We start from the raw sequence: 22,834 nt of genomic DNA on the forward strand, positions 1-22,834 counted from the left end.
AGATGTAGTATAGGGTGTGTGGAAATAACTGATGGTGATGACAGGTGTGGCACTGACAGGTGTGGATGTAACAGGTGTTGAGGGCTGGCAGGGGTGTCACCATCGTGCACATTAACCCGTCACACTTCTCACTTTACACTTTCTCTCTCTCTACCGTTTTACACTGCCAGATTTTTTTTTTTTTTGGTATTGTTTCTTTTCATCTGCCAGGGTTCTTACTGTGCTCTTTTGTGTTTCGTGTTCTCTCTCTCTCTGTCTCTGTCTGTCTGTCTGTCTGTCTGTCTCTCTCTCTCTCTCTGTATGCGAGTATATTTATCTGTCTGTATGTAGTACACTGTGTGTGTGTGTGTGTGTGTGTGTGTGTGTGTGTGTGTGTGTGTGTGTGAAGTTTAATGTATTATGTGCGAAGAACATGACGGATTTGATTGGTGGAGGAATAATTTTCTTAGTGGCAAGTGCATGCAGTATTAGTAATTGTAGCCCCAGGTTCATCTGAATTTAATCCACTGGACTGGCGACTGAAATTGCCCTTCTGCAGTCCACCATTCTCCCCTCAGGGGATAGGGAGGGAGTTGAGGAACATTTTCATAACGGGGCAACAAAGTCATTTGGTACCACTAGTGCCACTGCATGCAGGCGTCCCTCCTCAGCACTCCAAATGTACTGTGGCATCCCAAACCAAGAGTACTGTATATATGGGAAGCGCAAGCTCAAAATATATGTGCATTTTGTCAGGCCTGTGGAGTGAAGCCTGGATTCCTGGGGCTTGAATGATGTGTGAATGATTATGTGGCCTGTTCTGTTTCTCTGCTCTTTCTCTGTTTCTGAATCATGTCTTACCTTATCTGTGGGGATCAGGGATGAAAGAATGATGATGATGATGTTGGTTCAATTGTTTTGCTAATTTTCTTACTTTTGTATTTTCTGTTTCTGTGTTTGATCTCATTGCATAAGTGAGGATTAGAATTACAGTGCAGATATTTCTTTTGACATACCCTTTTGAGTTAGTTGATGGTTTAATTATGATGTTTCTTTTATTACCTTTTTATTTGTTTGGTGGTTATATTTATTTATATATAATATTTATGTATTTAATTATTTACTGGGTTTATTTTTATTGATTTATTTGTTTGATTTTATCATCCATTTTCTATGTTTGGTGATCCTGTTTTCTTTATTTATTTGTTTCAGCGTCGGTTCCGTCAAGTGGTGACATACACTGGTGAAGTGAACCGAGGTCGCTTTGGTCTTTCCCTCACCGCCCTCGGGGACATCAACAAAGACGGTATACACGGTATGTCTCAGCATACACTGTGCTTCCTTTGATTTCACCAGACAGAACTGAGCCAGTCCCACAAAATTAATATTAAATCGTGGTTACATGAAATTTGATGAATTGTTAGGAGGTATGAATGAGTCTTCCTTTATATTAGTCACATCGAGTCCCCCAGTCTGACTACACTTGGCCATCAGCTGAGCTCAACGGGGTTAAGGTAAGAACGAACGCGCTGTGCAGTATTTCATTGTTTGCCTTACATTAACTCATTTTCCTTTCACTACGATGGCATCTTTAACAGTTGCTGCCACCATGCGATATTAGATAGCTTATGAACGATCCTTCACAGCTAAGATGACCAGAGTCCCCCTTTTAGGCGGGACAGTCCCGCTTTTTTTTTTACGTCTGTCCCGCTTACTTAATTGCGACTAAAAGTCCCACTTTTTTAGCAATTTATCTTACGTGTCCCGATTTTAGAAAATTACTGTTACATTAGATATAAGATGACCTTCTTTTTATGAAACTACGATGAATTATTAAAATTATGCATAATCCAAACCAATTGAAATACTATCTATCTATCCATTGCCAGACGCCTCAATCCCGTTTGGGGTGGCCACAGGCAAATCGCCTCCAAGTCGCCCTGTCCCCCGCCATTTCACTACCCTGCTCCCAACTTACACCTCCCTCTCTCATATACCTCTCCACCCCATCCCTCCATCTCATCCTCGGCCTCCCCCTCCCTCTTCCCCCTTCCACCTCACTCACATACACTCTCTTCGTCAGTCTTTCACCCTCCATCCTCTCCACATGGCCAAACCACCTCAGTGTGTTCCTCAAAACTCTTCCTATCACATCCACATCCACACCTCAACGCTCCTTTATATCCTCATTCGTCAGCCTGTCTCTCCATGTGACTCCACAGGCTCCTCTTAAATAACTCATTTCCACTGCTCTCACTCTTGACTTGTGTCCTTCCAACAACGTCCAAGCTTCACTTCCGTACGTTAGAGTTGGTATCACAATACTGTCATGTAGTAACTTTTTCACTTCCATGCTCACTTCCCTGTTTCTTGTCACTGCTTTCAAAGAACCAGCAACCTTTCTTCCCTGCTGTACCCTTTCAAGCACTTCACCCTCCAAACCTCCATCCTTACTCATCACACTACCCAAGTACTTAAACGTACTTAAATTTTCCAATTCCTCACCATCCAACCTCGCTGTACATTCACTGACTTCACCTTTCTCAAAGACCATCACTTTACTCTTCGCTACATTCACCTTTAGATTCCGTTTGATACACACTCTCCCAAACTCATCCACCAAGCCTTGCAGCTCCCCTTCGTCTTCACTCAACAACACAGTATCATCTGATGAATTGAAATACAGATATGTTTATAAAGAATCTGTTATACTCACTGACAACTTTGGTCGGCCATTCACCGTACCATACGGTATGTACGGAGTTTGTCTAAGACGTTAGTGTTTGATTAGCAGCCTCTGGGTGAGGTGTAGCGCTATATATCATCAGCCGTTTGAGTGTCCACTGCAGGACCGGCCTATCCCTACAGAAGTGGGGATGATACAGCCAATGTATCTGTACCAAGTGGCTTAGGCTGTCTAGTAGATATTATATATATATATATATATATATATATATATATATATATATATATATATATATATATATATATATATATATATATTTATATATATATAAACACACACACACACACACGTCACAATGTCCCGCTTTTAGCTCCAGTAAATCTGGTCACTTTATTCTTAGCAGATGTGTAGGCCTACAGTTTCCGTCGTCATTGTTTTCCCTCCAACAGTTAAACATAACAAACATATGCTTTAGGCTGCAGAATACATTCATAAACAGTCTGAACATGTATGGTAATACATTATATCAATGTCGTACAGAATCAGCTCTGAAAAAGTATCGAGCCATGTTATGGCCACCATCCACTCACTTGATGTATTGTTATCTTCAGGCGACTCTACAAAGTGAGCTGCATGCCAAATGGCTTCCTGTATGCCAGGAAACTAGTTACTACGTTGGTGGCAACCATTTAACTAAATGATCCCTGATGGTGTACTGGGTTAAGGCACTGCCCCCGATCTCGGGGGTAGTGGTTAAGGCCTATGGCGTAGCCACGTCTTCACAATGGGAGGGGAGGTAAGGGAGGGTCCTAATCGGAGGGGGAGGGGAACTGCTACACATTATGCATACATTAGAAAACCGAATTTCAAAGGGGGAGGGGAGCTCCCCGTGGCTACGCCACTGGTTAGCGCCCTCCAGTCGATTTGGGCCCGTACCTAAAGTGTTTGCATCCAAGGATGGTTGGAGTTCTGTGCTCACAAGGTGCTGTTCACGGGCGAGTGAAGTTAGTCACCCTCACCTTAAATGTCGAGACTGAGCATCCTAGGCCTGGGCCTCCACGCTCCGAATAGTGCAGAAAATGATTGGATAATGAATTGAATGGTAAATGGTAGATTACAACCATCTATCATAAGCTACCCTAACACCAAATTTTCTTTGGTGGCATTGTAGTTTCGTTTTCTTTCAGACTTTGCTGTGGGGGCACCCTATGGAGGACTGGACGGGAATGGTGCCATCTTCATTTACCATGGGTTTGAGGTCAGGAGTGGACAGCTTATTTCAGAAGAACTCAAGAAGCCAGCACAGGTAAGAAATAATGTAAATGTAGCAACTAGTTACGTAACTTTGACATTTTTTTATGATTTTAGAGAGTATTGATGACCTAGGTTACATCAGGTTGAACGTAAAGCAGTCTGTCCTTTACTCCTCATTTCTGTCTATTCTGTCTGTTCTTGGTTAAAGAAAGTATGTGGTTATCTTGATTATAAATATGGTCAGTACTGTAGCCATATTAAACATTGAGTATATACCATGACCTCCCTCACTTCTTACCCTGAAATTGGCCATTCATCATCTTTGTACAAATGACTTTAATTAATAGGTAGTCATTGCAGACCTATCCAACTTTATAAATACCTTAACTGTTTCATGTTAAGTTGGCACTTAAGTTGGATTGAACCATTTAATCTCCTATAATTGGCTGCCAGGGAGAAGAAAGCTAACCATTCCTTGTGTGCCATTATTGAAACTAAAGGGGCAGTAGTTTAAGGCTGAAATCAACCTCTTCAAGTTCTTCCTGGTTCTCCTCCCCCGCCACATCATCATCATCATCATCAGCAGCAGCAGCCACATCACCAACACCATCACTACCAACATATCACCATCTATTGGCATCATCATCATCATCATCATTAGCAGCAGCAGCACCAGCAACAGTAGGAGCATCCCTCCTCCTCCTTGTTACCATTATCATCATCAGCAGCAGCAGCAGCAGCCACCAGCCACACCACCACCTCTACCATCACATCACCATCATCTTCATTGTCGTCGTCATCATCATCATTATCATCATCACTAGCAGCAGCAGCCACACCACCACCACCACCACCACCACATCATTATCATCATTATAAGTAATCATTATGATTAATCATTATCATTATCAGCAGCAGCAGCATCCACACCACCACCACCACCACCATCATCATCATCATCATCATCATCATCATCATCATCCATTATCATCATTCAATATAGGAATGTAGCAACCCTATTCTCGAGGTCTACTGCAGGCTGTTTCATACCTCCTACAGCAAAGGAAACAAAGGTGATTGAAGTTGTTGTTACCCCTCTACTTACAGCTTTTGTGACATAAAAGAACCATGCATTGGATTAACCCACCCTGTGTTAATGAGGGAAATTCTATAAGCATAGGGAAGATGAAGGAGAGTCAGTAATGTATTCGTTTTCGTTTTTAAAGGCTCCAACATGCTTGCATGTGTCGGCCTTGGTCACCTAATGGCGGCTCTCCATGCTGCACGATCCATTGCAGCCTCCCTGTTCAGTCCCTTAACCCTAAGGTCACACTTAATGACCTCGTCCCATGTCTTTCTCGGTCTACCCCTCATAACCCCACCCCCAATATTAACACTTCTCACCTTCCTCACCCAACTATCATCCCCCATCCTCTCCACATGTGTCTGTCCCCATTTATTAATACTGAAGATGACAATGTATTGCTCTGTATAAGTCTTAATATAAAAAATATCTCTTTAACTGTATGTGTAATACCAAATGCTGACCTTAGACACTGCTATTTCACTACCTGTAAGTCGTTATATCCATTAAAACGCATTACAGTGGAGTTTCTCTTATCTGAAAATCATGGGACTTTCAAAGTTTCATTTAATCGATTTTTTCGGTTAAAAGATGCTGTAATAATATGTAGGATACAAGGGAACAGTATTGTACTCACCTATCACCCATTTCTGGCGACATCTAGCCCACCACCACCACCAGCACCCCAAAAGCCACTCAGCCATCACCAAAACACTTAATACACTGTAGTAACTACATATGTAACTACACTTTTGTAACTGTAATAGAAACTCAAATAAATCTTCACACAAATAAACTTAAATAAACCTTCACCAAAACAATTATTTCACTGGCGCAGCCAACGCTAGCTCTAGTGACTAGCGGAGCAACCATAAACTAACACTAGTGACGCGAAACAAGCCCGCCGTGTTTGAATTTTCGGATAGGTTTCAGATTTTTGCGGGTAATTGAAATGAGAAGATTTTAGTAAAACATATGGTTAATGGCATATTACAGTTAAAAGAATTTCGGATAAAAGAGACTCCACTGTACTTGTATGTATGTGTACAAAGTATTATGTTGACCTGAACCATGCTATATTTGACAGTCTAGGACTCCTTACATAGATGTCACAGGCAGTGTTATCATACTTTGTAGTTATATGTTTACCTGAATGTATTATGCCCGTACCATATGTGGTCTTTCAGATAATCTATGCCAGTGAAGTGAGTCGAGGTCGGGCCATCTCAACCTTTGGGTGGTCGCTGTCTGGTGGGATGGATATGGATAATAACTTGTATCCTGATATCCTAGTGGGAGCCTATCTTTCTGATGCAGCTGTGTTGCTAAAGTTAGTATCAGTATGCATTTCAGTATTACTTCACATGGCACTGGTGGTAGGAGGTGGTGACCATCATTCACACTTGATGTAGTGCTTCCTAATACTTCCTTCACCTTTATCATTCCTTTTCTGTGTGTGCCCTCCTCTCTTACTATTTCTCTCACTCCTTCTGTTACCTTTTTTACTTTTTTTTTTTTTTTTTTTTTTTTTTTACTTCAGGTGGCTCTACATCGAGTGGCATGGCTATTGCCTTCCTATAACCCAGGAAGCCATTTGCAATAATGGGTGGTACCGTATAAGCATATAATGAGGCGATGTGAAGCTTTGGTGCCCCTGTTACCTAGGTGGAGATATGTAAGCAAGGTGTCCATCCAGGAACCATAGCTCAACACTCTTCCCCATGCCTCGCTGTGGCAAGACATTGTCAGCTGCAAGGGAACATCAATTCATTGCATGGAGTGTCCCTGCAGGTCTGGTTGCTTGCCTGCAGTTGATGGTCAGCCCAGCCAGACAGACTGGGGTTATTCATCAGGAAAAATAATACCATCTGCACATGGCACTACCGAAGAAAGTACTGAATTATTCTTTGCATTTACTGTCTATCTATCTATCTATTGCCAGGCGCCTCAATCCCATTTGGGGTGGCCACAAACAAATCGCCTCCACGTCGCCCTGTCCCCCACCATTTCATTGCCCTGGTCCCAACTCACACCCCCCTCTTTCATATACCTCTCCACCCCATCGCTCCATCTCATCCTCAGCCTCCCCCTCCCTCTTCCCCCCTCCACCTCACTCACATACACTCTCTTCATCCGTCTCTCACCCTCCATCCTCTCCACATGGCCAAACCACCTCAGTGTGTTCCTCATAACGCTTCCTGTCACATCCACATCCACACCACAACGCTCCTTTATATCCTCATTCGTCAGCCTGTCTCTCCATGTGACTCCACAGGCTTCTCTTAAATAACTCATTTCCACTGCCCTCACTCTTGACTTGTGTCCTTCCAACAACATCCAAGCTTCACTTCCATACGTTAGAGTTGGTATCATAATACTGTCATGTAGTAACTTTTTCACTTCCATACTCACTTCCCTGTTTTTTATCACTGCTTTCAAAGAACTGTATATATACAATTTAAACTTATACAGGATAGTACTGCCAATATTGTAGAGCATTGGATAGTGCTGGCGGTAGTGCAGAAGTACCTATATTGCAAACTTTTGCAGGAAAATACTGTACTGTGTATCATATATCTCATCAACAGTGTCCAGGATTACCCATCTCTTCATCTTTAAAATGTTTCAGGTTTAATGATAATTTGTTTGTAATGCTGGTAATCAATACTCAGATCACCTGTATTCAAGCTGAACAACTATTAATGTGATCAAATAAGTTTGAGACAATCAAGTATACTATGTTTAACCCTCATGTAATCTTTGGCAGATCTCGGCCCATCATATCCCTGCTGAACCACAGCTTAATATTCCTGAGTGACAGTAAAACCATTGACTTGGAGGCCACCGAGCAGACCGCCTCATGTCTCACGTCAGCCTCCGTGCCAGTCACTTGTGTGGACCTGCAGTTCTGTGTGGGCTATGAGGGTGTGGGTGTGCCACACAGGATAGGTCAGTAGCAGTTAGGGCACAGAAAGTGAAATAAAGAAGAAATTGAAAATATATTGCTTATTGGACAGGCAGCCATTCATTAGCTGAATAAAATCAAAATGACTCTTAGAGAACAGGATGCTACTCTTGTGCTGAATAAAGTAATCTGAATCAGTATTAAAAAAATGAGATGTCTCATGGCTTGAAGGGATTATGGAAATTCTTTGAAAATGCAAATTAATTTCTAAGATAAAAGCAAAGGTTGATGAGAAGAGAAATAGAGGAAAAGAAGGTTAAGTTAAAGACAGGGTAGGGAGAGAGAAAAATGAAATGTGTGATTATAGCATAGAAGGGATTGTATAAAATAGGGAAGTGAATGAAAACCATTTGAATACAAAATGCTGATGCAGATGAATTAAGAAAAATTTAAAGAGAGAAAGCAAGAAAATTATGAAGTGTATGTGAAGGAGGTGAAGGGAGCCAGGGGACTGGGAATGTAGTACAGCATTGGTAGAATGTCAGTGGGAGGAGATATGGTGCTGGATGTGGGAGATGAAGTAAAGAAAGCCGTAAAAGTAATAGGAAATTGTTATGCTGTGAATGAATATATATATATACAGTATATTCACTCTCATCTTAAATGTCGGGACCAACTGCTTAGCCCCGGGCTCCTACGCTCCTCATGGGGCAATGTAAGAATGGATGATGGATGGATGACTGTATATATAATTAAAACAGCCACTGTGTAGTAGAAAAACTACTACGTCTCACACTGCCATGCCACACACTCCCACTCCTCCAGCTGTAACACCACACACTCATACCTCATACTGCCATACTTCTCACTGCTGCATCTTCCATCTCTTACATGCGTATACCCTATGTTCCTTATGAAGCAGTAAAAGATTGGATGATAGAATAGAGTAGAATAATACTGTACTCGACAGTATTTACAAACTTGAAAGGCTTGAATGTTTGTTTAGTTGATATTTGCCCCAATTCATAACATGCTGTGTTGACACCTCTTGCTTTTACTTTTCCCATATCCTGGAGGTTAGGCATCCAGGAGGGTGAGAGACATATTTGAAATAGAGCAAATTGGAATGCATGGGTTTATAATGGTGATGACTTGCTGTCAGTATTTTAGTACATACAAGAAGTGAAGTGACTGGGGTTAGCCATAAAACGTATGGGTCTGGTTGTGGATGATGTAAATTTGCTTTGATGTTGACCAGTACATGCAACAGCAGAGAGATTGAAAATGAGTGAATGAGGTTGCTTTCTTCTGTTTTCAGGCACCACTCTGCTGTAGGTAACAGTGAACCAGGAGTACCTTAGTTGTAGCCGCAGGTTCATCGGAAATGTGAACCTAGAGGACCACTGGCTTAAGTTGATCTTTTGCAGTTCACCATCTTCCTTTTGGGGGACAGAGAAGTAGCTAAGGGGTGTTTGTATAACCAAGCAGTTGAGCAGCCTGGTTAAATCATTGCCAGCACTTGAAAGTGTCCCTCTCCAACATGGAAAACAAAAAAATTATTCTCTTCTTTCGTGCCCTCACAGAACTTGACATTCACTATATTCTGGATGGCAAAGTGAATGAGCCTCGTCTGTTCTTCCGGGATATTGACCAGACTGAGAGGCTGGAACGACTGCTACTGGAACGAGCATCATCAAAATGTAGTGTTCACAAAGTTTATCTAGCTGTAAGTGTGTGCTTTGGTACCATCTTTATTACATTACTGTATAATTATAAGTAGTGCCATAGTAAGTTAGAATGTCTGTCAAGGTAAAGTCTACCCTTTAACTCATTCCCCCCCTCCCTCGGATCTTATGTCAAAGGTATTTGTGGAGGTTGTATCTAACTTCTCCAGTGCAAAAGGCCCATCTTAATCAGATGAAAAGTCACAGTACTCTGGTAAGAATACATTACAAAAGACATCATCTTAGTGAAAATTTAAGGTGCTGCTCAGGTTTGAGTCTAGATGAGGCAGTTGGAGACCTGTTGCTCATGTAAAGCCCCAGAAGCATTGTTTGGCTCTTTCTTAACCCTTTCACTCCAAAGATATAATTTTGGTTTTATTGTGGCTATCTCCAGACAGTTTTATTCAGTTCAATAGATTTTTTTTTTTTTTTTTTTTTTTTTTAACTAGATGAGTTGGCTGCAGCCTTTATTAACCCTTTCACAACTAGAGGTTTACCTGAAATTGTATGATAGGAAGAAAAAATGCAAATACATAATTATATCTAAGGTATTGATGGTTATGGACTGTGGTATCCAAGCTTTGAGCCCTCACATATACGCTGAGACTGGGTTTTACTGTTGAATTTCTTGGGGAAATGTGGAGAAGACTGTGGACAAAATTAAACTACTTGATTTTGATGACTTTCTTCTTTTTTCTGGGTACTAATTGAACAGTTTTATGCAGCGTAGAAGAAACCTTTCAGGGAAGGGAGTCATAATTGATATACAGTACATGAGAGAGCTAGGTTCAAAAAGCGTTCTATGACTGACACTTGTATGGGAGTGAGTAACAAGGAGCTTTCTATGTTGCAAGCTGTAGAAATGACCTTGCTCAGGACAGCAGCAGGCATAAGGAGGATGGATCATATGAGTGATAATGAAATTTATGAGGGTAATGGAATGAAACGGACATGTACAAAGAATGCACATAATGTAGATAAAGTGTCAAAGAAAGTTTGTGAAAGTGAGAATAAGGATATTGTTGGTAGAGGCAGACCTTCTGTGATATGAAAGAAGACAGTAGAACATAGGGTAATGTTGATAGAGGCAGACTTCCTGTAATATGGAAGAAGAAAGTTGATCAGTTTATTGCTGAGAGAAAAAAGTGGCGTGTCAGAGAGAGAGAGAGAGAAAGGGAGTGATATGGAGTAGCCTGGTGGTAGTTCTGTCATGGCCATCCCCTGTTTGGGGGTTCCAGGAGGAAGCAAGGCATCAAAGGTGATAATTTTAATAATGATGAGGAGCAGTAAGGGGATATTTAACCCTTTTATCTTAAAAATCTTCCCTAAGCTAAGGGCTATCATGAGATATCAGCAAGAGTAATGTGCAAAATACATCTGCCTGATGGCATTAAGGTTGAAGTGAAAGAGTGCACAAGGGTTGGAAGCTTGACTGAAAGGAGCAGATCAGTGATGAGTAGTAGTGCAGGGGTGTGGTGACATGTTTATCATAGCCACCATGATTGGAAAATAGAATTGCGTATTTAGAAATAGATATAGGCAGTTATTACATGCATCTACCTTGTAAAGCAGTTTTTTCTATCTATCTATCTATCTATCTGTTGCCGGACGCCTCAGTCCCGTTTGGGGTGGCCACAAACAAATTGCCTCCAAGTCGCCCTGTCCCCCGCTATTTCACTGCCCTGCTCCCAACTCACACCCCCCTCTCTCATATACCTCTCCACCCCATCCCTCCATCTCATCCTCGGCCTCCCCCTCCCTCCACCTCACTCACATACACTCTCTTCGTCAGTCTTTCACCCTCCATCCTCTCCACATGGCCAAACCACCTCAGTGTGTTCCTCATAACGCTTCACATCACATCCACATCCACACCACAACGCTTCTTTATATAAAGCAGTTTTTTTCATTCATTCATTCATTGCCAGACGCCATGTATCCCAGACAGGGTGGCCAAGGGCTTAGAGTTAATGGTTTTACGGGGAGGGGCACTAATCCTCCACCAACCCCACTTGACACGTAGGGATGCGAACAGCATTAGAAAAAAAAGGAGATACTGTACATTGCCACATAGATTTATGAACAGATTTTTTGACATGCTTTGTTCAGTGTTGTTGTTCTTTTAGTCATAGTATTGAAGTTGCCTTTCTCTTACTTTTGTGTTGTCTTTTATTGTCATGGGGTCCTGCTTACCCCATTTATGAGTGGGCAGTACGGTTAAAATGGTAACTGATATTGAAGATATCCTACAGTATTGTTGTAGTATGACTTGTATCCCAAGATTTTATAAACATGTTTGTTAATAGTGCTTGGGAAGACTGAGCATGAGAAAGAAACGTGGAATTGGATAGTTAAATAGATAGATAGTAAGACAGTCTCTCTCTCTCTCTCTCTCTCTCTCTCATACATTCATTAATTTTCTTTCACCCTCATTCTCCCCACAGCCATCCCTCACCGATAAACTAAGCCCAATATCTGCCGAGGTAAACCTGACCTTAGTGGACCAGTCACACCGGCGCATCACTCGTTCCCTCACCCCAGTCCTCAACCAGCGCCAGAAATTGAGGCTTACCGATGCCATCACCATCCAGAAGAACTGTGGCAAGGATAATGTGTGCATTCCAGACTTGATTCTTACCTTCACTGCGTAAGTATTTTTGTCTGTGTGGGCTAATTGCAGTGATGTTTAATTAACAGTACAGTACAGTGGCGGTGGAATTTTAACGGACAAGGTTTCTGTAATTTATGGTGAACTTAATTACAGAGAAGAACATGAAATAGGCACAGCAGAAAAGAACATGAAATAAGGCAGCTAATAACTAGTACTGTACTTTGTGTAGGTTATGTCTTCCTTAATGCTGTATACTTTGTTATTCAAGCTAATGCCATTTGGTCTTGCTCATGTGAGTGAGTCATAGGAGCCTGAGTGGTATGTTGCAGTCACTTGTAATAGTAGAGAAGTATGCCTTACCAAGGTGGCACTGCTGCCCAGTATATTAATGTCCCTCAGCTCCTTCTCTTTGCCCTGAAAGGATTGGACTCTGGTAGAGAGATCTGACTTAACTTGCAGTCCACAAGGTTCACTTCTAGATTACCCTGGGACCAAGACAACAGTTGTATATAATATCAGTTTTCTCACAGCCACCTGTATCTTCTTTGATCTGAACAGGCCAGAAACTTTCATATTCCGTCAGAAGGAACAACTGGAGGTTGATATCCGTGTAGAGAACAGAGGAGAGGATGCCTTTGAGGCTCGTGTTTACCTCTTTGTACCTGAGGGTCTTCTGTACAATATATTTGAAGCCAAGGATAACACCTCCGTCACATGCTCACCACGGACACAAGGACCCAATACTACTGTTGTCTGTGATATCGGCAACCCACTTAACATGCATAAAGCGGTAAGTGGTGGAATAATTAGGAGAGGCCACTAAAACCATTCATGCCAAAGTCATCCTAATTAGTTTAGATTAAGTTAGGATAGGTTAAATTAAGTTTGGATTTGTTTGATTAAGTTAAGCCACGTTACATTAAAGTAAATTAGGTTTGGTTAAATTAGATACAGCTTCTGTTTAAGTAAATTAAGAGGGATGAAATGACTGGAGGTGGACTCACTTTGAGTTCAGATGGACTAAAAAACAGAGAAAAAGATTATGGGTAATTTTATGTTGGGATGATGTGATGGATTACTTTGGGATGCACAGAGGTCATTCTAGAGAGAGAATTATGTAAATAATTAGCCAAAAATAAAATTCTAATCCTTGCACATTGTAGAAACATTTCAATACTGTATTCATACCTGCACCAGTTGATTTTATGGAGCCTTATCATATCAGTTCAGGGTTAACAGACAAAAGATGAGATGGTCTACTTTATTTACACTCCAGTACTGTAGATAATTCTTTATCTTATCTTGTCTCTCCTTATTTCATCTTTTCATGTGGTCTCTTTTCTCATTTTGTCCCAATTTACCTTCTGCATCTTATCTCTCCTTCAGGTCCACTTCACCATCCTACTTCAAGAAAAATCAGGCATTCTAACAGAACCACGACTGGAGTTCCTTGTGATTGCAAACAGCACAAATGTTGAAGATGAGCACAGTCAGGAGGATAACATCATTCTGAGCACTGTCATGGTGGATGTTGATACCCAGCTAACCCTCTATGGGTAGGTAACAAATGAAAGTGAGGTGGTTTGAAGGTATGAACAGAATGGAACATGGTACAGTATATGAGTAAATTTGGAGATAAGGAAATCTGTCATTCACATCATCATCTCGACCTCTTTTTCCTCCTGAAAGATAGGGTATTAAGAGTAATAAAAAGTGACAGGGAGGATGGAAGAAATGGGGAGAGAGGAGTGCAGACACAAAAAAAGAATGATAAGGAATAAGGAAGAAGTAGGCAGCATTGCATCATATGAATGGATGATGGTTGCCACCACCTACCACATGAATACTTTCAGTAATATTTTAACACTGAACAGTATAGATCATATTGAAAAGAGTGCAGATGTTGGGGAAGGAAAAGAGAAAATGGGAGGAAAATGAGAAAGATTGAAGAACACATGTTGGTAATAGGGGATGAGAGAGACAGGGAGGAAAACGAAAAAGATTTAAGAGCATAGAATGATGTTTGATGAGGGAAAAGAGAGAGGATGGAGAGCAAAAAATGTTTAAGAACAGAATGATGTTTAATCCCTTTTGCTACAGCAGTAACAACAACATCCTCTCATTGTTTTACCTATCACTCATTTACTTCTCATATTCCTATGTTTGATTTCGTTACTGCTTACTTATGTCCACTGTTTGATACTTTTATTCCCTTTTGCTTACTCACCCTACATGTTATATTTTTTCCCTTTTACATTTTATTCTTTCATGTCTCTCATTCTTTTATTTCAGTTTTAATTCTTTCACTCCTTTCATCCCTGTCCTTTGCCCTTAATTTGTTGGTGCCCTTCATTTTTTTACCTTTCATCATTACACTCCTCTTTATTTTCTACCCTTATTCAGTCACACATCTCTTCAGCCACTAACTCATATATGCATTTTCTTCCAGTTTCCTTCTCATTCAGCTATCCCTCCCTCACAAGTTCTCATCTTCCCTTTCCCTTCCTTCTCATTCATTCATCATTCTCCCACAGATCTTCCATGCTTGAGAACAAACAGTACAACTGCATGCTGTACTGAATGTCTTGACTACACTTACAAGAAACACATGAGCCGGAGATTGCAACCTCTCACTCTTTCTCACTAGCATCTCATTTGCTTGTTATACATTCATCCCTCTTACCATCATCTCTTTTTCTAGCTATCTTCCACCCATCTTTCCCCCCACCCCACTCACCTTGTTCTCTTTTCCTGCCTACTTATTCACCCATGTTTCCCCCACCCCTCATCATCATCCCTTTTCATCCTTACTCATGTACTCATCTTTCCTCTAGCCCTCATATAATCTTCTCTATTGTTACATACTCATTCACCCATCTTTTCCCACACTGCTTATCATCTTCTTTTTTCCTTTGTACTCAGTCGCTCTTCTCCTCCACAGGTCCTCCATGCCAGAGAACATCCAGTACAACCAAACGCTGTATCGAACATCTGACTATCAACATGAGGAACACTTGGGCCCTGAGATCACCCACGTCTATGGTATTTCAAACAATGGGCCCTCACCTATACTTGAAACTGAGGTTGTTATACTTTGGCCTACCAAGACACTGAGTGGTGAGTGGCTATTGTAATTATGTTTGATACACTAGGCTATTCGTTTATGTTGTTGATGCATTCCAAAGTATCTCAGCTTTTTCTGTATAACCGTCACTAAGTTTGGGGAACAGACTGATCAGCTTTACATGTAGCAGCAGTGAAACTGTATGCAGTAAATCTTTATGTTATTTACAATGAACTCAGTTGCAAAGACATAAAAAAAAGATAGCATATATTGATATACCAAATGTTTAGGTAAGATAGTCCTCCGAAATTCACAGGAATATCACACTTTATCTCACCCTTTTTGGCTGTACTTCTCCATAGCCTCACTCAATGCTGTTCAACTCATTGTCTATAATTTTACATCTCCCATTTTCCTAAATCATCTGGTCTGTCTTTGGCTTCATATTACCTCTCCTTTCCCATCCTTGCATTTTGTTTTTTGTCTCAGTTGATGTCTTTCCCTCAGATAACTACTTGTTGTACCTGCTGGAACAACCCTACATCACTGGCCCTGCCCAGTGTGAAGTTGTACCTGATGTCAACCCACTTGGTCTCCAGGTAAGTGTTTGTATTATAACCTGCTTTATCACTCAGGTTATTAATAATCTGAAACTAGGTTATTAATATTCTGAAACAAGGATAAACATTTCCTGATGGAGGAGAGTCAGTCTGATAAAAAGAAAGCTCTAATATAAATAAGCTTTTATTTTATAATTCAGTGTGATATATTTTGCAAAAAATGCAAGCACAGTCAGGTAGATCTGGGATATGGTAAGGTAAAATATGCAGTGGTTTAATGGTTTAAAGCACACATTGACTGAATGGTAAAGCATACTGTCCCACTCAAGAGTCATTAGTTGATACTGGGAAAGGTATCTAGTTGCACAGTGTTGCATATCCAGACAGTGTCAAATAAATAGAGTAGGGCAATACCTGAGCCCCTTAAGACAGGAGTGTTGTACAGTGCATGGTGTAAAAACTGCATCATTTTCATCATCACTAATCTGATCATCAACACAGTAACATATACTGTATAGTAATATTATGCATTTATGGTATTCTGTTCAGTAACTTCAGCTTTGGTTAAACATAGGTTACTCTAGACTTCTGATTATACTGGACTGAGTCTGAAATTAGATAAGAAAGTCCTGTAGGTTTAAGATGTCTTTTAATATCCTTAGGTTTAAGATGTCTTTTAATATCAAGGTCTCATACTACAGAGTTTAGTGTAATAGTGCTTGATTTTAGTGCAGAAGTGGATATTGAGCTTTTTTTATCCCATCAGTAAGTTGGGCAGAATGTATATTTTAATGATCCATCCTTCCATCATCCAATTTTACGTTGCCCCATGAGAAGCTTAGAAGCCTGGGGCTAGGCAATTTGGTCCAGACATTCAAGATGAGAATGACCAGCCTTACTCATCTCTGAGTGGCATTACATGAGCAATAACCCCAACCACCCTTGGATATAAACCTTCACCGGCTTAATCCGATTGGAGTGCTGTAATTACCCACTAAACCACCAGGTGCCATAATTTGGTTATATGGTTACCATCCATTTTAATGATTATATGATTAAATTCACTGCTTACTATAGTAGTTTAATACAGTACCTTTATGAAAATACATAATTCTTTTGTACAGATGATGCCTTTGGATTCAGTTTATATTATACTGGATATAATAATTGATAAGGCATTTTGACAGTGTATGTATATTATGTTTCATATACTGTTAATTGTCAAGATCTGGCTTCATTTTTAGAAGTTAAAATGTTGAGCGTTTACTGTTTATCTAATGACTCTGTGTTAGGTAGTTTTAGGGGAGCATCGAAGTTTATATGCTTTATGTTATGTTTTCCATTATTTGGCCAGCAGTGAAGACATTACTTTTTAGTATTGATGTACTATATCGTAATAACCCTTTAATTATAAAGGTATAGTACTGTACTGTAATCCCTTTGTAGCCTTCTTAAAAAGAAAATGTGAATAAAAAAACTATAGGAATTGTGATATTTCAGTGTAGAACTCTACTGCTAAGGTAATTTTTATGTGCCAAGTTACATTCTTACCAAAGTGATGGCACATATAATAGGGTGTAAATATTCTGTTTTAGTTCACGCATTTTGGTCTGTGGATGTGTCTGTCAGATCATATGATTGTGGTATGCAAGATCAAGCTGAGAGGAGTGAGGTGGACCAGGAGAAAGAGGAGCAGTCAGGGCAAAAGACTGATAGTTGAGGATCAAAGGAATGGCAGATGAATACGGGACCAAAGTAGGGGAGGAGTTAGAACCACTGAATTGGAATGAAATGTATCTGGACAGCCTGTGAAATGCATGTAGAGATTGCTTAGTTAGAAATGCAAAGGCGGTGTGTGGTGTGGCAAGAGTAACAACAAAGAAGAAAGGTACGGTATGGTGGGATGATGAGGTTAAGAGAGCAGTGGAGGAAAAGAGGAGGAAAAGGCTAAAGTGGTTACAGGACAGGGGTTCAGTTGAAATAAGAACTGAATATTTGAGAGCAAGATGCATGTAAAGAGACTGGTGAAGAGGAGAAAGAAGGAGGTAAATGATGATCTAGGAAGAAACACTAATGCAAACTACTCTGAAAATAGGAAGTTATTTTGGAAAGAGGTGCAGAAATGTAGAAGTGAAAGCAGAAAGAAATGTGATGGTGTGAAGGATGTAGGTGGTAGATTATTAACCCATGGGGATGAAGTAAGGACCAGATGGAATGAATATTTTGAAAGCCTGATGAATGGGAGTAGAGAGAGCAGAGAGGCTGTAAACATGATTGGTTTGGGGGATGTGCAGACAAGGAATGCAGTGGCAGGAGACGTGACACTCGCACAGGTTAAGAGTGCTGTGAAGCGGCTGGAAAATGGGAAAGCCGCTGGGCTTGATAAGGCGTATGCAGAGATGATTAAGTATAATGGAGAGAGTGGAATGAAGTGCTTGTTGGAGATATATAAGAAAGCATGGATGAGTGGAACTGTGCCAGCAGAGTGGAAAAAGGCTGTGATTGTACCTCTGTACAAAAATAAAGGTGATCGAAATGAGTGCAGGAATTATCGTGGCATAAGTTTATTGAGTGTTGCAGGGAAGGTGTATGGAAGAATTATTATAGAGAAAGTAAGAAAGATATCAGAAGTCCTAGTGAGTGATGAACAGGGTGGCTTTAGGAGTGGCTGATGGTGTGTGGATCAAATATTTGCAGTGAGACAAATAGCAGAGAAGGCTTGTGAGAAGGATCATAAGGTGTTTATGGCACTCATGGATCTGGAAAAAGCATACAACAAAGTGGACAGAAAAGGATTATGGGAAGTTCTGCACATGTACGGTGTAGATGGTAAGCTGCTAGGTGCCATCAAGAGTTTTTATGATGGTAGTGAAGCATGTGTAAGGATTAATGGGCATCTAAGTGAATGGTTCACGATCGGTGTGGACGTGTGACAAGATTGTGTGATGTCCCCATGGTTGTTCAATATATATATGGATGGGGTGATGAGAGAAGTAAAAACACAAGTAATGGAGAGGGGTATGGCATTGGTAATGAATGGTGATGGATGGAATATCTCAAATTTGTTGTATGCTGATGATGCAGTACTACTTGCAATTACCAGACAAGAACTTGGTAGGCTAGTGCAGTGTCGCTGATGTCTGTGAATGTTGTGCCTTGAGAGTAAATGCAGAAAAGAGTAAAGTGATCGTTATTGAGAGAGAAGTTGTCTCCCAGTGCGATGTTACAGTGAATGGAGACTGGAATTTGTGAGAAAGTTCAAGTACCTGGATACAGTGATAGAAAAGAGAGGAATATGTGCAAAAGAAGTGGAAAGTAGAGTGACACAAGGAAGAAAAGTAGCTGATGCAATGAAGGCCCTGATAAGAGACGGAGGCTTGAGTGTTGCAGCTGCACGAGGCTTACATGAAGGAGTATTAGTGCCAGCTTTAACATATGGATGTGAGACTATGGAGTGCCATGAAAATGAAAAGTCAAGAGTAAGAGCAGTGGAGATGGGACTGCTGAGGAATGAATGTGGAGTATAGAGGGTGGATAGGATACGAAATAATATGATTCGTGAAAGATGTGGAGTGAGGAAGTCTGTGGACATCAGAATCGAAGAAATGTGGAGAGAATGGATAACAATAGAATGATGAAAAAGGTATATCTGAGTGAATTTGAAGGAGGGAGGAGTTGAGGTAGGCCAAGGAGAAGGTGGAGAGATATGGTGGATGAGTGTGAGGAGGAGAGGTTTGGAAGTCAGTGAGGCTAGGGAACTGACAAGAGATCGAGCTGGCTCGATGAATGTTGTGAGGAAAAGTCCATGGTCAGGGATTTGGCATCCCTTTTTAATGTGGTAGCATCTGGATTGACTCTATCGGTTTCATTTATGTGAATCTGCAAAACATGGCGAATGTTTGGCGTATCCGATAGAGCCAGGATTCCGGGGGCTTGAATGATGAGTGAATGGAAGTGTGGCCCATTGGACTGGACAAATTTTTGGCTGCTTGGACATTGCTACTCCTCACCCAGCCCTAGGGTGGGAAAGGAGGTCTGGATGATGATGATGATGATGATGATTTTGCTATTTAAGGCAGTGAATAGAATGTGGGATATGGCCATATTTTTGGAAAATAATCATTATCCCAGCCTTGTTTCACATCTGAAGGGTAGAGTGCTAGAAGACTTATAAGAGTGTAGTGTCATTGGGTAAACTGAATGATGTATTTATTTTTCATTGTTACTCAACTGATTCCAATATGATTCCGCATATTGGATAATTTTTCCCTTCCAATACCAATCCCAGTGTTAATCAGATTTTGCTTGCCATTTTACCGCACTAGTGATACTCTTCTGATAACCCTCTGAAAGTTGGCATTGTAGGCACTGTGTGATTGACAATAAAACGAAAGTGGGCTCATAATTAGTGAGTGTCAAGATTGTTCTACTTTAAATTTAGTACCCTCTTGTCTTTAGTTCATACACCATAACATGTTCACATAGCTTTCATTTTAAGTCCTGATAATTTCTAATTAATTTAACTTTTCAGTTAAATGAAGAATCTGTGAGACTGAAGCTGCTTAATATCCATGGCGAGTCAGAAGGTGAAACAGCTACAAGAGGAGGTGAAACAGTTGTGATAGAGAGTGAAACAGTGGCTGAAGGTGGAGCAGTGGCAGGAGGCAGTGCCAGTGGAGGAGGTGTGGTGGTGGAGGGGAAGGGGAGCCACACACAGAGGGGAGGAGGCTCGCGTTACTATGAGGAGTCAGAGACCAAATACTATTCCTCTGCTGGTGACAGAGGTGGTAATTACTCATATACCTCATCCTCATCCTCCACAAGGAAATTCACTTCTTCATCATCCTCTTCCAAAGGCCACTCTTCCTCTTCATCCTCCCGGTCATCTTCCTCCTCCTCCTCCTCCTCTTCAGGACAAAATGAATTAGTAAGAAGAACAAGACAAGCAGAAGGGAAATGGGAAGAGCTGGTGAGTCTTGTAATATGATATACTATACTTGTACGGTGTATATAAAATGTGTTACAGTAATCATTGTAATAATAAAATTTGCAAATACAAAATGCTGCAGCTGGTTTTGTCTGTTATTATATGTATATTTTACCAGGTTATATAGTGGAAATTAGAGCTTTTCACTGCTCTTAATAGCTCACAATACATCAGAGTCTATGACAACTTAGTGTGAGGCCCAGACACTGCTCTTATGCTGCACAGTATCATCTGGTGGTAGCCAGAATAAACTGCCAACTGTTTTTGTGAATAAGTTTGGATAGTTAATGAAAATTTCCTTGAATTTGAAGCAGCTCCCCAGCTGAATAGGAATGCCTGATGGTAACCAAAATATTGTGCTGTCAGTCAGCTTGAAAGATATCACAACTGATCATACTTGGTGATGACCCCCAGCAACTGATTGCCAAGCTCTGCAACTTGTCACTGTGCCTCACATGCTGTTTTAACATACCACACACCATCACAACACCCACATATCACTTCATATACCATATGTCACCACACTCAACTCCTTACATGCCACAACACACATATCTCACCACATTGAACTCACTGCACATAACAACTTCCCTCACATTGTCACAACCAATAAAACATTGCCACAACTTCCATCATATCGTTATTGCTCATGGGGCTTCATCACAACTCCCCAGACTTCACAGCTCCTCACATATTACCACAGTTTACTCTCCATATGAAAATGCCCACATTTTACTACAGGTAACTCTGCACACATTACAGCTTTCCTGACATCCTCACAATACCTCAAGCATCACCAGAACTCACATATCACCAGTAGTTATCTCCCTACATATCACGACTCCCCCATCAGCAGTGCATCTCACACATCACCACTACTCCCAAAGCATCACTGCAACGTTCAGAGCATCACCACAACTCCTTTTATTCCTCAGATCAATAACTGTGGGTCCACCATTTGCACCAAGATCCGCTGCAAGGTCAACCAGCTAAATGAGGACGATGTTGTGCACTTTTACATTCGATCTCGTGTGGTCCTGACAACACTTGCTGAGGTAAGGAAAAGCGATGCCAGCAGTCAGGGATTTGTTCCAAAATATTGCAACTTTCCATGTGACTAGCACTTTAAATTGGCTGAAGCTGGAAAATTTGCTGTATAGGTACCAGTGGAACACTGATGGGCAGTTTTCCATAAATTTCTTTGGACGTTGTAGCAAAAACAAACATTAAAATGGCGATGTATAATGACAATGTGTAGGGATGGAACCTGGAGGAGATGAACTGAAGGGAATGGGTAGAGGACTAAGGGATAGAAAATATAACAGATATAGCATTAATGCTGCCTTTGAGGTGGAGGGGTCCGATGCTAGGTTACTGTAACTCAGTACAGATAAGACTATATGACCAGCATACTCACCTTGCTGGTATTACCATTCATGCATCATCCAATCCTTTTCTACCCCATCAGGAATTAGGGACCCAGGGCTAGGCTACTCATTCCTGACATTTAAGGCAGGGATGACCAGCCTCATTCATCTCTGATGTGTTATGTGAGCAGTAAACCTCAGCCAACCTTCAGATGTAAACCCTTGTGGGCTCCATCTGGTTGGAGCACCTTAACCCACCAGATCACTTGGTATAATTTGGTTATATTATTACCACCCAGTGTAATAAATGAATTGCTGGGATACAAGAGACTGTTTGGATTGTAACTCAGTGTAGTGTCACCTAGGGCAGCACTATATTGAGTAAGTGGGTAATGGTAATCCTCACCTATCACATTATATGATTAAAAAAAAAAAAAAAATCTAGTTACCTACTGAGGATTGAACCTATGCGAGATTCACTTCAAATGGACATGCTGACCACCAGACTACCAGGACACAGTGAGTTAGTAAGAAGAACAAGGCAGGTTGAGGGGAAATGAGAGTACTGTATTGTACATAAGGTATACAGTGGCTTGTTTAATGGTAGCTAGCG

The 22,834-nt window shown here is 40.9% G+C and overlaps 1 protein-coding gene across 1 annotated transcript in view; it reads left to right on the plus strand.

The window, feature by feature from the left end:
- LOC145406135 (integrin alpha-PS2-like) overlaps nt 1-22,834 on the plus strand; it is a 311,238-nt gene that overhangs the window by 277,395 nt on the left and 11,009 nt on the right. The window contains exons 11-22 of the mRNA XM_080277360.1: nt 1,192-1,294; nt 3,853-3,971; nt 6,191-6,333; nt 7,771-7,952; nt 9,492-9,634; nt 12,077-12,279; nt 12,802-13,033; nt 13,630-13,799; nt 15,185-15,360; nt 15,815-15,906; nt 20,399-20,836; nt 21,790-21,909. Of these exons, the coding sequence (XP_080133486.1) occupies nt 1,192-1,294; nt 3,853-3,971; nt 6,191-6,333; nt 7,771-7,952; nt 9,492-9,634; nt 12,077-12,279; nt 12,802-13,033; nt 13,630-13,799; nt 15,185-15,360; nt 15,815-15,906; nt 20,399-20,836; nt 21,790-21,909 (2,121 nt within the window). The remainder of the gene's footprint in view (nt 1-1,191; nt 1,295-3,852; nt 3,972-6,190; nt 6,334-7,770; nt 7,953-9,491; nt 9,635-12,076; nt 12,280-12,801; nt 13,034-13,629; nt 13,800-15,184; nt 15,361-15,814; nt 15,907-20,398; nt 20,837-21,789; nt 21,910-22,834) is intronic.

Source organism: Coenobita brevimanus, chromosome 1 (assembly GCF_032717465.1).
Source record: "Coenobita brevimanus isolate Jiangsu-jjx chromosome 1, ASM3271746v2, whole genome shotgun sequence".
NCBI lineage: Eukaryota > Metazoa > Arthropoda > Malacostraca > Decapoda > Coenobitidae > Coenobita > Coenobita brevimanus.